General features: G+C 44.0%; 1 protein-coding gene across 2 annotated transcripts in view; it reads left to right on the forward strand.

Moving 5' to 3' along the window:
• The first annotated feature begins 13399 nt into the window (after nt 1–13399).
• lmx1bb (LIM homeobox transcription factor 1, beta b) overlaps nt 13400–15060 on the forward strand; it is a 45485-nt gene continuing 43824 nt past the window's right edge. The window contains exons 1-3 of one of the 2 annotated variants that reach the window (XM_035640986.2): nt 13402–13829; nt 14178–14300; nt 14816–15002. In XM_035640986.2, the coding sequence (XP_035496879.2) occupies nt 13412–13829; nt 14178–14300; nt 14816–15002 (728 nt within the window). In that variant the 5' untranslated portion in view covers nt 13402–13411. Of the gene's footprint in view, nt 14301–14815; nt 15003–15060 lie in introns of both variants that reach the window. The other variant, XM_035640987.2, reaches the window with a different exon arrangement.

Consider the following 15060-nt stretch of genomic DNA (forward strand, 5'->3'; position numbering starts at 1 on the left):
CATAGCTAGCTGTGACTCACACTTTGCTCTTCAGAATAACAGGGCCGTGGTGACATTGAGTGGCAGCGAGAGACGACAACAGGGAACAGGAGCAGCCTCATCACACACACACACACACACACACACACACGCACAAACAAACAGGCCCGTCTGATGTTCATTTTCCAGCAGAAGCGTCATTCCGTCACAAAGTTCATCATGAGCAGCGTGCAGCAAGAGTGAGCAGAGCTTTGAGACACAGGAGCCCTTTACCCCAGATGCCCACCCACGTCAGCCGCGACTCTTCTACAGAGTCAGATCCTTGTGAATAGAACAACAGTAAGTTTCCGCTCTGAAATGCCTGATTCCTTGTCTGTGGCGTTAAGGGAAGTAACTTTTGGGGGGGGGCGGGTGTTGAAAGTCAACATTTCTTCTCGGTATATTCATAACACAAGACTTTAAATTCCCTGTAACCGACAATCTCCTTCAAAAGCAGAATCTACACTTGGATTCTGAAACATCACAATCTTCTCCTGCTCGTTTGCAACTAATTAAATTGTCAGAGTCCATTTGCAAATTGTTACAGGTGGAATTAGTATTAAAAACTCCTTAATGGATTAACAATCGCTCCTGTTAATTACGCTCCTCCTGCTAAGTTTGGGAATTTATAGGTTCTGTTAAGATTGCAGGTATTCTTTTTTCTTGTTTTCCCTTTTCTTGACCAAAATTCCTTAACGGCTTGCGGTATTCACAGGTGTTTCATGAAGCGTCCTGCAGATGACAGCCCTCAACGGGCGCTCGCGTGTACTCCTCTGTTCTGCTGCGGAAATCGCAGCGACAGTCTGAGGAATCCTCTGCAGAGGGAACCGCTTTCATGCTCCTTCATGAAGGTGACACTCATGTCAGTGATGCCCTGGAGCACAGTGTGACAGGCTCCAGCAGCCCTCCTCCCTGCTGTGCTTTAAGTGCATACATACAGAATTCCATATGTATCCACATTCATATGCAGTTTGCGGGAGCAACAGACTGAGCTGTGCTAATCTTCCATTCTCCACTTGTAACTCTTCTGAATCCTGTATGTAAGAAGAACCTTGAAACATTTAATGGTATCACTATCTTTTTGTGAATCACTCTATCCATGTCAAGGTTCTGAGACAATGGTTTTTCAATACTGTTTTGTCGCAGGTAAAGTCGGTTACGGTCTTTAAGTTTGTATTCACAAATCCGATGAACAGATGGAATCCAACAACAATGGAGGATTCAAAGTATTGTACAGGTATTTAAAAAAAACACATGGATGAGCCACATGCACCCTTCACTACGATCAAAATAGTTTATTTTGAACTGATCCCACACACACACACACACACACACCTCCTGCTGCTGTAAATACCCACTAAGGAACCCCACATGAGTATTAATCCTCGGCTGAAACCAGACCCGTGCCAACCACTCTTGTTTGAGTAACATTTGCCCAAAACTGCAGTTCCGCTGCTTTTCTGGAAATAGTTTCGCCTTTTTTTCCCTTTCTTTTTTTTTTTCCATTCAAAGTTTTTATTCCTGAGCTGTTTTTAAAGATTCACGTCTTCACCCAGAGCAAATGTGTTTTTGTGGCCAAGTGGCACAGACGAGCATGGGAAGCAGAAAGGTATTATGATGCCAGACTACTTTGGGTAGTCTGTCGATTTAGGTCTTTCAATGGAAAGTGTTGACAATTGCAAATATGTGCAGTCTTATCCTTTGTCCTTGCAAACGAGTTGTGCGGCCCTTTTGCCTGCAAACATCGCCCATGCAGAGTATTATGTCGCACGTGAGCCACATTCAAGGTGTTTTGCCGTTGTCAAGAGACGGGGCGGCAGGTTGAGTCTGACATTTAGCCCCACGGGTCAGATGTAAGTGTTTAGAGTGAACCTGATCATTAGCTGGGAGTGTTGTGTCGATGGTGAGTGAAGCGGCGCAGCAGAGTTCTCCAGATGGGCACCGAGCAACTTTTGCTCTCAGAACTAGAGTTCCCTCATGAGCCCAGCCCGACATCGCCCATCAAAAAGCTGCCTCACATGGTTTCACTTTTCCCTCCGCTGCACTTTATCATATGGAAAATGATGATTTTCAAAGAGCACATTTTGAAATTAAAATGGATACGACTCTTTTTTTTGTTGGGGGGGGGGGATCTGCATTAGTTTAAATGGTTGTGGAGTAGCTAGGGGCTGTTGCCTCTAAGCCGTTCACATATGGTGAATCTGTTTCGAGGCATGTCTTAAACTCCCCCGCTATCTCTCAACTGACCAGGCCCACTTTAGGCTCCTCGGTTCGCCGCCGCTGCTGCTGCTGCTGCATTGCTCCGAGGATTTGGCTGCGCCGAAGCAGGGCTGAACTGCAGAGCAGCACATCAAAGCCCCACCCTGTGCGAGTCCACCAGATGTCCCGCGGTCATTTTTAAACTCACACCCCCGGCGCATGACATGGAGCAGTGTGTAAGGCATGTAGACAGAGGTGGATGGGCTGCTTGGAAATTAGAAAAGGAAGCCTGTATTTATGAGGTGGTTTGAGGTGCTGCGTTAAGACGGCCTTAACCAGCCACTCTCCCTCTGACAGCCCTGTTTCCCCCCGGAGCTGGGGTGACCAGAGACAGAGGTGAAGGAGTGAAGGCCTGTCAAAGCAGGTCCAGGCCCGAGCCGCACCCACGGTGAACAGCCTCCCGGGGCAGGTGATGCAGCAAATCACACGGACAGGAGATGTGACGCCGCACCGCATGTCCACTGGATTCCTGTTTTTCGTGAGCAGAACAAACATGGACACTGTAGCCTCTCCGATTGTGAGAGGGCATCAGGGACGTGCGGCGCACGCAGGGACAGGGACAGAAACAGGGATGGATTTGGAATTGATGAAGGAATAAGCGCTGTTCTTCTGTCAAACAGATTGCAGGCGGTGAAAACGCTGCTCTGCCACTTTTTATCGCTCCCCTCCAGCAGTCGCTCGTCTCTTCGCTCCGCGCTGACGTCTTCGAGAGCTGGGGTGCCCCTCGGAGGCTCGACGCGAGGGGTTAGACGTGTGGTCTCGTCCACACCGCCACCTTAACAAGCCCCTGGGCCGCGCTCCGGGGGGGGAGCCGCACGTCAAATTTGTCTTTTCTGTACCTCAGCTAGAGGTAAGATGAGTGATCTCCCAGAACAGGGATCACCCCCCCACTCCCCCACACAGCGGCTCGCCTCCCCTCTCTCTCTCTCTCTCTCTCTGCCTCTGCCACAACAGCCAGCCCATGTGAGTCAAATTATTGTAATTGAGAAGGGATGGAGTCGGGTGTGAGGTGATCTCTCTCTTCATCCCCTTCCTCCCTCTCTCTCTCTCTCTCTCTCTCTCAGATATCCCTCACATGTTGTGAAATGACCAGCAAGCATCTCTCTCTCTCTCTCTCTCTCTCTTTTTTCCTTCCCCCTCTCACACTGCCTGTAACACAGAAATCAATTAACTCCTTTCAAGTCAGATCAAAGGCCCAATACACCATCCAGGTCTCCGCACGACCCGCGGGACAATCAACTCTCCCTCTGGACAGCGACCAGGCCGGACAGATGAAGGGGAGGCTGCTGCCACTGTTCCCGTACGTGCGAAGCGGTCGTAAACAACGGGAAGCGATTGGACAGAATTTGCGGTGGCCATCCCCCCTTAATTTTACCCGTTAGTTGCGCATTAATGCGACGGAGTGAAAGGTTTTCCGTTTATCTGAAGAGGACATCGTGACAAATTGACAATGGACTGGAATGAGCTGGCACTTGACTGACATGGCCGCGGACATATTTTTAAGAAAATGAGCCCGAAGATGCAGACGCGTGAAATACCCCTAACTTCTCCTTTATGAGAGCAAGAGTGAAAGAGACAAACGTGTCCGATCCCGTCTCTTTGTGGTACTTTCTGGGTCGTGTTTTGTCGTCTCTCTGAAGTTGGTCCGCTCTCCTCTGCAGCTGACGTCATGTATCACGTCATGTGGTTGTTTTGTGTCCCTCTTTGGCCAATTTGGCTGCGGCTGCCTGAATCCTTGGGCCCCCTGGGCCTGTGCCCACAGAGGGCAAGTTGAGCCAATCACAATGGACATGGTGGCAGCGCAACGTACGAGCGCGACATCAAACCGTTGGGACACTGGTGAGCGAGTGGAGCCTTTGTCCTCAGACAGGTGCACTGACCCTGTCCACCCCTGAAGGTGCCACTTGCATTTTATTGGACATTTATGGCTGGCCAGCATTTTTTAACAGCCACCTGGATGCAATAAGGGCCCGGCTCCTGAGCTCTGGCTGCCCAGAGGATTTCCCAGCAGCTCCCGTGGGACCTCTGGCTAGTTAAGATGTTTATTAAGCTGAAAGTGGTCCGGTGGGAAAACACGGCACTTCTTAGGGATTCGGGCCAGCGGTTTTCTTGTTAGCCCGGCGCGCTCCCCGGAGGATTGAGTTTCTTTTCCTTCAACTCTCCGAGGGAGGACAGGGTCAGTTCACAGGGCACGAGGTTGACCAACTGGCAACTAGGCACATGAACCCAGGGGGGGGGGGGAAATATCTCGAGACCATCAAGGTCAGCTTGGAGTGATTCCCACAGACGCACGGAGCATGGCCGGGCAAAGTCAACATACGAGCTAAACACATGACGACACAGAGCACCGGAGCCACAGTAGGAATTCAATTGGCTACATTTCCAGAAAAAAAAGTATCTTGAGGAAGCCACAGCAGCAACGATCACAGATAGAACAAAAACAATCTTGTTTTTCAGATGAAAGTCTTCTGAGAAGTCTTCGCTTTGTTTGATTGTTGTGAAGCTAAAATGTAAATGGCAGTGCACACTGTAGATTTGGATACTTGGCTTTGGCACTCCAGTTAATGCACGGTTGGAGCTCTTTGAAGACATGTTTGTCTCGAGCATCGTGATGTTAGCTCTGCTTGCTGTTCGACACATCTTGACCTCACTAAGCTCTGCTGGACCTCTAGTTCAAAGCCTCGGTCTTTAGCCTCGGGCGCTCTTGCCCTAAAAAACTTCAGTTGGCCTGTTGGCCCGTGTTTCCCCCTCGAAGCGTCCATCGGCCATGCTCTTCTTAAAAAAGGGAAACAGTCTGGAAGACCCGATTGTGGAATACAGCGTAGTTGCAATCGCATCTCTGCTGTGGTGAATATGACTTTTTGACTCTCTTTTGTTCTCATTTAGCGTTGAACCTTTCTCGGGGGCCAAGCTGCGGAGCCTGTGGCGAGCACATTGTGAACGGAGCAGCACATGCGGCCAGTGATGGGTTTTTAGTGCTCTCTGCCTAATGTTCAGGACAGATTAGAAATGTTCGCCTGTGACAGATGCTGTCTAGATCCTCACTACCAGATCCACCCAGCTGCAAAACATCTGGTGGATTTCTACCTTTTTTTTTCTTCTTTTTTTTCTTTTTTTCTCTGAAGTGCAGCCTATTAATGACACACTCATACATGTGCACACACTCCCGTCCAGTACACACACCAAACACATCCAGTGTGTTCAATGGAGGCACAGAAAGAAAGAAAAAAAATCACACATGCAGATGTTTGATTACAAGGATTCCTTTTTTTATTTCGTCTTGCCTCGGAGGCCAGATTAACTGCATGTGTCCTTTCCATTGCAGTGATTCATTTTTGTATTGTTCTAGCGTTGTTTATGGAGTACATGTAACGCATGGTTTAGTGCTGATACCAGGTTCAACTGATTCTCCAGATATGTGCTAGCCCTGAAAAACAAAGCCGTTCACTTCCAGGCGCGTATCGCGGCCAGTATCTTTGTAGACTTATTTAGAATGTCTTTCTGTACTTCAGCCACAAAGTCTGCAAGCCCATGAAATTTATTCAGCAGAGACAGCACTCGTACATTCCACACGAGGAGTGGGTCACGCAGGCCTATGTTTGTTGTTAATGGCACTCATCCTAAAATCATGCTCCTGGCCTCCCGCAGCTCTGACTTCTTCGTCAGAGGAAACATTATTTTTTGCAGAGACAAATCCGCTGAATAACATGATTGTTCTGATGAAAGCTGCTGCAAATCTTGCCTGAGCTGTGACACTTAAGCTAATGATGAAAACGGGCATGAGGCAACAAATAACATGTATCCCACTGTGACATGACGATACAACATCGGTTGCGCATACGCACACAAGCCAAGGTTTTAAAAAGTTTGCCAGAGTCTCAGAGGGCAAACTGTTGTTTTATTTCACTGGAACTCCTCCACTCAGCACCTCTGTGCGGGATATTTTAACGGCCTTGTTGGAGAAAGATATAAGATTCTTCAGGCGATTATCAGTTCGACAAAGCCACATACACATGTGGGCGTGTGTCGCATGGAGACATTTGGAGACCATGGTTTAATTTTGTTTAAACGCAGTAAATTGTTCCTCATGTCTGAAGAGCTCAGGCCCACGTGAAGACTAGTTCGGCCATGGCCTGTGTGCAAAGTGAAACAGAGAACAGAAAGGGAGATTCCCACATCACAGAGGAAAAAGCATTTGTTTTTGCTTGGTTTCATAATATATCATCTGTTAGCATCCGTGATCCAACTTTGAACAGCTCCTTAAAATGTTTCGGAGATAATTCAATCAAAAGAAAATTAATCATTAGGTTATTACAAAGCATTTGAATTTTTTTTGTTCATTATTGTTTTCATCATGGGACACAAAGCAGAAGAGAAGCTCATTTTAGTTTTTGGTGTTTTACAGCAAAACACTGTGGATCAAATAGCTTTAATGAAATACACTAGCAAGTTATAAGAAGAGGAAACATGTTATTTTTCTCATTTGCCCTTTAAAATGGAAATATAAAATACAAATGATTTAATAACTATATTTTAATATTACAATATATATAGCATGTATTATAATTTGTGCAGTGCATATTTTGACCTAAAAAAAGAATGAATTAAAAAATAAATATTACTTTTGTATGTATATCTAAAGATACTTTGTATTTTATACTTTTTTTTGCTGTTTCAGTATGTAATTCTTCAAAGATAGTTGTCATTTCTGATTTAGCAAACAAATATTCTGCACATCATTGAACCAACTATTTGAAGTTATTTTTGCTTGTTACAAATCAGACTGATTGTGTGTGCTATCCAGGTTTTTTTTTCGTCTACAGTTTTTACCAAGAAAAAAATAACTTGTGCACATCTTTTCCCTCGATCAATATTTTATGCTGTGTTTTCAATTACTTCTAACTTTTATTTAAACAACAGTGTAACACATGAACAATACCAGGACAGAGCAGTTGACTAATAACAAAAAAAACACTTCACAAGGACAAATGAAAAAAAGACAAAACTGAAAGGGAAAAAAAATACAGGTCAACATGCAAATTCCACAATGAGGAACACAGAATATATTTTAAAAATATTTTAGTAATATACATAATATCACACTGGTGAAGTAACATATTCTGACATCTCATTGTCTTAAAATTGCTAAAATTGGGTTGTAGGAAAAGATTAATGGATATTGAAAGTGTTTCATGCTTTTTTGAATAAGACAAAGGATGACACATCTTCAGAATTTTCAGAATTTCCAGGGAAAAACACATCAACAGTAGAAATACAAGACATGGTGTTTCTATTATTGATCTGTTTTTAGTCTCAAAAACAATTACAGGGACATTTTAACTATGCTCACTAAGTTTTATGTTTTACTAAGTATTTAAGGCAGTTCAGTAATTCCTATGATATTTTGTAAAAAGCATGATACAGATAAAACTAAAGTGTAAGATGAAGAATTTTTGGGGGGGGTAGGGGGGGGGGGTTAAGGACCATACAGTTTGTGTACTTCAATGAAGGTTTAAATAACAATATCTTCATCTTGTTATTTGAAAGACTATATCAATGTCAATTCTGTTCAATTGATACACTGTGTTCACAGCACTTATCATCAACCTGATTTGACGTTATTTTATGTTTGTGTTCCTCAGTTAAAGATGTGTTTTTTGAAGGGGAGACAGAAGCTTGCACCGTGGTGGAGCAACGCAGCTTGTACTGCCTGGTTGTGTCCAGCAGGGGGTGATGTTGTAGTTCAGCTGGTGGGTTCTTGTGTAACGTCAGTATATAGACATGCGAAGTAGAACATATCTGAGTCAGGGAGGCCCAGGTGAATAAATCTGACTGCATCATGGATCACTGTCATGGGATGAGCGCGTCCTTCACAAATAAGAAATGTTGATATTAAGACTGATGATATTTGCGTGTGATTTATCCACCGAAGAGGCAAGACATTTGAAAATATTCAAGCAAAAAATGCCTTTTGAACTTCGCCAGCTTACTTTTGATTACATGGGATTTACTGTAGTTTCTTCTTTTTTTGGGGGGGGGGGTTCTGATAAAAGTCCAACATAGGTTGATTTTATTTTTTTTACTATCATGAAGTGTAGTGGAGTTAATGGCGGACTTCAAAAAGTCATGTGTTACATCTGTGGTTGCGGTATTTAGTATTATTTGGGTATTTTTCCCTGCGTTTTTGCAACTGCGTCGTCAATATTCACCTTTAAAAGCATTAAATGATTTTATGATTAGTTTAGAGAGGGATTTTAGATTGAGGTATACATTTTAAACAGTTACATGCATTGTGATTGTCTTTAAATTATTGTTCGGTCATATTTTTGTTAGGCATGATCATATCGGTATAGTAGCAGCATATATCTGTGTTTCTATTAGTATCGTAGTCTATCTCTGCTCGGGAATATGGCTGTGTTATCAGATCTTCTCAGATTAATGAGATTACAGCCCCATGTGTTAACAAACTTGAGCCATGCAGGTAAACAGTTTCCAGTCTCACATTTCAAACTTGAATGTCAGCTCACTGTCGGGCAGGGCCCTGTCAGGCCATCTGTCAGAAACTCAATAAATTTGTCAGTTGGAGAAAAAGAAGAAGGGGGGGGGGACTGAATCCAATAAATCATACCATAAACAAATCTATAGCCATGGGTTGACAGTGCTGCATTATACTTGGGCTCAATCCTCGGGGAGTTGGGATTATCCTGCAGTATCATATTTTTTGGCTGTCTCGGTGTTGAGGTAAGAGGAGCCATGTGGCTCAGGCGGAATAAAAACAGAAAAAAATGCGAGTGAGTGAGTAAGAAGAAGAAGAAGGAAAGGGCGTGTGACATACATATCTCCACTGTTTATCTTGTATGCCTGCATCTGTCAATTGAAGTAAGCTCACATTACATTAAACCGTGTGTATAATGTTCATTTTTTAAATTACAGTCTCAGATGTAGCTGATTAGTGACTTGAAGCAAAAAAAGTTTAAATCAAAGGAATTATATATTGGTATTTAGGTGGCCATATATATGCATGTGGGGCCCTGGGCATTAATCAAATTGGTGATTTGTTATCACGGCATGTGCAGTTTGCCTGTTAGTTTACAAATTACAATATATATATATTTTTTTTTCCCCAAGGTTATGGACGCAGCTAAGTGAATAGAATAGTAGAAAACACGTGGACTCAGCAGAGATGGATTGAATTACAGTTGAGTTGTCGCAAATAGCCGCCGTGCGAACGTACAGTGAGCTGCACTGTTGATCCACGACTGTCAGCGGCGGGTGACGCGCTCTGCCCCCGGAACCCCTCCACTGCATCGGCCGTGATTTAAGAGAAACGTCCGCGCGGGAGGGAAGCGTGTGCGGGCTCAAAGAAGAATATCAAGCCACCACTATTATCATTATTATTATTATTATTATTATTATTATTATTATTATTATTATTATTTTCAAATTTGTTAAATGTCTCAGGGACCAGAAATGTTTTTCTGCTGCAAGAGTCCTGATCTGTTTTTAACATGCCCAACTATGCAGCACACAAATGAAAGCGTGTCTGGTTGTTATTATTATTATTATTATTATTATTTCCCCTCTTTTTTTTATTTTTCATTAGATTTCTTTCCCCCTAAACATCACAGTGAGCTAAGAAACAGTCATTAAAAGATCAAAGTGATGTAGCCCTGTAATGCCATGGAGCCATGGTGTGTCTGCCCTCCTGAGTTTCTCCTCTGATGCGAAATGTTGTCTTCGCGTTTTTTTAACTCAACTATTTTATTTTGAAATGTTCGTCGCTGAAAAATGCTCACTTGTCAGCTCAGGGCAAACCGAATCTGCTATTGTCGAAAAAGAAAGAACAAAAAAAAAGATTTTGATGTAGCATTTCTAAAGTCCTTTCAGGTTAATACGTTCTGATTTCACCCCTGATGCTTATTTTATTTTGATGTGATTATTATCATTATTTTATTCGATAGATTGATCATGCTGCAGCCTCCGGGTTTTTTGTTGTTGTTTTGTCTAGTTTTGAAAGCGCAGGCCTGGCACAGCTGGAGTAGTGGGTCGACAAATTAAATGGACCCTGCGAGGCTTTCAACGGCGCGACGTTAATGTAATTAAAATAGGAAAACATGTGATACGTCACATCAGAATTTTAGATCGATCGAGACGTTTGATTGGATGAAATTTAAATTTAACGAAGTCATTATTAAATCCAGTTATTAATTGACTTAAAAAATACTTTTTCTGCTTTAATCGTTTACTACTCAACATGAATACATAATGAAACATGATAGACGCAATTATATAAAAAAACGAATTAGTTAATTGTATATTTCTTTTTCTCAGTTTGTAACTTTACCAAGGCTCAAACATTCATGTGCAGGGTCATAATGTCTGCTTGTTTTTTGCTTAATAAAAAAAAAAATCCAATTGCTCTTCTTCCGCATCTTCAGCCCCATCACTTCTTTCTCAACACTCAGAGTCACTGCAGTGACTGTGAGCAGTTGAAGAGTCTAATCGAAATCCCAGCTGACACTGATCCAGTGTGTGTGTGTGTGTGTGTGTGTGTGTGTGTGTGTTTATGTGTGTGTGTGTGTGTGTGTGTGTGTGTGTGTGTGTGCAATGCTGCTAAGGGCTAATGTCTCTTACCTGACCGATGGATGCAACAGTTCTGCTTACTTCACTTTAAGAAACTTTGGGCAGCTCTGTTGTTGGAGCTGCACACCTGCTGCAGCCCTTTTCCGGCCCTACACACGAGGCGAGGGAGGGCTCGTCACGCGGGGAGGCTCATTAAAACCACCGCGGGCCAAAAGTTGGCGGATTGATTTATTGAATGAATGTTTGATGTCCTCATTCACACACGTGACCCGGCCAATAACTGCAGAATGAACGGAGGGGGAGGGGGAGGGGGAGTTGTGTTGGAGGTGGACAGGCTTTGTGTAGCCTATGTGTGTTTTTGAAAAAAAAAATGTATTGATTTTATCGTATCGATAGGGTTCAGCTCATAATACTGCTTAGTGGGGAGATAATCCGATATTAGTGTGAGGCGGAGGTAATTGACCCCATGCTGATAGAGGTGCTGGAAATAGAAGAAGGGAGAAGAAAAAAAGGCTAAGCCGGGGCTGGATGACTTCATGAGTGGCAGGTATATATGGACTCATTTTAGTCAAACAAATATGATCTAACGAAAAATACGAGTATTTTCACTTCCATGGTGCGTTTTCCATGTGCTTTTCATGTGTCGTTGATAGTTGTGTCCTTGCAAAAGTGAGACCGTGCGTTGAATCCTCCTCCGGATCTTTTCTAAAACAACCGCTTCCGCTGTTCCTCCTCTGACCGGCAGAGGGCAACGCCAACAGTCCCGCTGCTCTCTGTCGAACAAATTTGGCTACAGGTCATCATCGCCTTGATGTTTCACAAAGGACATCGACGCCAACAACAACATCATCAACAACAACAACAACAACAACAACACGCACACAGACACGCCTGTGGAATGAAGGTACACACTGTCAATTTGCATCATTCATAATTCAAGTGATGGAAGTTATTTCTCGTGGACTATTGTCCGATATGCGAGATATAACCATGGTTACCCATATATTTTAAGCTGTTGTTTATTGGATTATTATAATAATAATCATAATCATTATCATTAGATGATGAAGCCGTTGCTGCCACGTCGGCCATCTCCATGCAATGTTGGACTCGGTGCTACAGGCATGTCTTCGTCATCTTTTTTTCAGCAGCATTTTATTTGATTATTATTATTATTTTTATTTGTATTATTATTCGTATTAATTGTAATGGTAATAATAATAACAACACAATTCACACATATTCTGCATAAAGGCTTTAGCAACATGAGCTGAGCTCAACGTACAGTTATATTTCTTTAAAATTTCACATATCTCTGTCCTTCTTATTCTGTCTTTCCTGGCCCTGTTTTGTCTTTCGTTCTTTTCTTTCTTGTTCTTTTTTTTTGAAGGAGTAGATAAAAATCTCCCTCTTCGTGGTGACGCGGACCCTGTAATTTCAGACAGACCGACCTTAGTGCCCAATATATTCCTCCGCACATCCGCAAACGTCTTGATCACCTCATCCTGACAGAAAGGAAATGAACACGTTATTCCTGAATTTGTATTATTATACAGAACCCTGTAACGCACATGTAGGTTGTAATGGTTTTTGTTGTGTGTTTTCTAATCTTTTGAATTGTATATTTTGAATATTTGAGAGGCTGTTGTTGGATTTCAAAGGAGTCCGCTCCTTTAAAATCCAATTTAAAGGAAGGCTCAGACCAAAGACTGAACTGATCAGCTGCAGATCCTACGCCGATAGTAAGAGCCGATGCATGCTGTCCTGCAGAATAAACACAGGGCAAGTCTGTAAATTTCCCCTGCATTATTATGATGATCATCATCATCATCATCATCATCATCATTATCATTATTATTATTATCATCATCGTCGTCATTATTGTCACTGATAGTGGTGGTATTATTATTATTTCACTGTCTGAGTGCAGAGTGGGCCGGCGATGGCCTCCCCGGCGCGGGACAGGCCGGCGTTATCACCGCCGATCGCCAGGTGCATCAGCTGAAAGGGAGAAAGCAGCTTCCACCAGAAACAATACACAAAAGAGCAGAGAGGGAAGCATGCAGTGCTGCACACACACACACACACACACACACACACACACACAGGGACGTGTGTGTTTGTCTGACTGAAGGAAATGCAACAATTCTCTCTCCTCATAAGTGAATCGTTAACTTATGTCCACATAATTCGTGTGATATAATAAACCTAATAACTAAATGATAGTGTAGTTTTACTGTTATTATGAATATTACAATTATTATTATTATTATTATTATTATTATTATTATTATTATTATTATTATTACTATCGCACCGTCGTCAGGGTCATGCCAGGCCCCTGCGTAAAAAAATAAATCATTTTTCTCTTTCTCGTCCTCTTGCGTGTGTGTGTGTGTGTGTGCGCGTGCGCGCGCGTGTGCGCGCGTGTTGTTATTGGACTGTGCTGAGCTGGACTGTACTCTGCTCCAATAGCATCCCAATGGCGGTGAATGGGGGACTGGAAGAGAGAGGGGAGGAAAAAAAAAAGAAAAAAAAAGTGTAGCCATGCATGCAGGAGTGGGAGGATCCACTCGCTTCAATTCTCGATCTCAGACTTTTTCGCCGCGACAGGAGCACAACCGACCAACCAAGCGTCTCTGTTGCTTCCAGCGAGTTACTGCCGGGACATCCACACACACACACACACACAACACACACACAAACAACACACACACACACACACGCACACTTTTCTGCTGTCTTTGGATTTGCTGTCAACTTTTTTCTTCCTCGTGTGTGTGTGTGTGCGGTGGGTTGTTGTTGTTGTTGTTTTTTTTGTTGTTTTTTTTTGGGGAGGGGTTGTTGTTGCTCCTGCTCCTCTCCCTCCGCGCTTGACGAAAACCGCGAAGCCATTTTTCCCTGCAGCCTTCTCCCGTCGGCTCGAGGACGCAGCAGAAGGCGCTCGCTCGCTCCTCCGATCACAACAGGTGACTGCTCCGCGACAGTTGTCCACGCGTACTGTTTCTGCCTTGCCTCCCCGACACGCCGGGGACCCGTGTCGCCGGCTCCAGACTGCCACCTTCCCTTCCAACTGTTGCGAGCATCCGATTCGACTCTTTTTTTTTGTGGTCTTTTTTGCATTTTGATCTGGTTAACTTTCACTTTGTGCACTCGTCCTCCTGCGGGCTGCGCGTCAGACAGTCAACGGGTCGTCCTCGCGTCCCTCCCTGCAGACAGCTCTGCGTGCCGGGGACCCCTTTTTTTTTTCCTTCTTTTTTTTTTTTTTTTGTTCCCCCTTGTCACGTCTGACCGTGTTCTTATGGATATTGCAACAGGTCTGGTGTCGCTGGAGCGCCTCTCCGCGGGAGAACAGTCCGAGACTTGCATCATGCTGGACGGCATCAAAATCGAAGATCACCCCCTGAGATCGGGACAGGCCACTCTCGGAGTCATGCTCGGTGAGTCTCGCTCCTTCCGTCTGCATCCCTTCTTCCTATTTCCCTTACTGTACGCGCCTCTGCACATCACTCGGATCTGCATGCTGGTCGGACACCAGGCTGTTATTCCTGCCTGGATGCCATTATTTCTGCAGGCATGTCCACTTGCTGCTTTGTTTTTATGTTTTAGTTTTTTATTTTTTATTTTTGTATTCTTTTACCCCTAACTAATAAGTCACATTGATGCATACAAATGGATAAAAAACAACAGAGACAGTGATGACAACAGTGTCAAGGAAACGCATCCCGAGCGATTGGCCTCGCTGGAGAGAGAACTATCAAATTCCTCCATTAAGACCTGCTCTTACTCTATTGAATCGGATCAGTCGCCGTGCACCCCTTTTTTAATTGATGGCTTTAAGCGCCCAGTGTTGTTGGCCTGCGTAGACTTGTGAAATCAGACACCGCAGCACCGCGATTTCGGGCCTTCATCTCGTTTCCTGACGGGCCGCAAACTCCTCATCCCGTTTTTGCAGGGGCTGACTGTCACCATCCGTCCGTGTGTGAGGGATGCCAGCGGCCCATCTCCGACCGCTTCCTGATGCGAGTCAACGATTCCTCGTGGCACGAGGAGTGTTTGCAGTGCACCGTGTGTCAACAGCCCCTCACCACCAGCTGTTACTTCAGAGAAAGGAAACTTTACTGCAAACACGACTACCAACAGTAAGCTGCGTTTCAGGGGGGGTCACACTCCTGCTTTCCTTTTTGCATTTCTTTGCAT

The sequence above is a fragment of the Scophthalmus maximus genome, chromosome 19, assembly GCF_022379125.1.
Source record: "Scophthalmus maximus strain ysfricsl-2021 chromosome 19, ASM2237912v1, whole genome shotgun sequence".
Lineage (NCBI taxonomy): Eukaryota > Metazoa > Chordata > Actinopteri > Pleuronectiformes > Scophthalmidae > Scophthalmus > Scophthalmus maximus.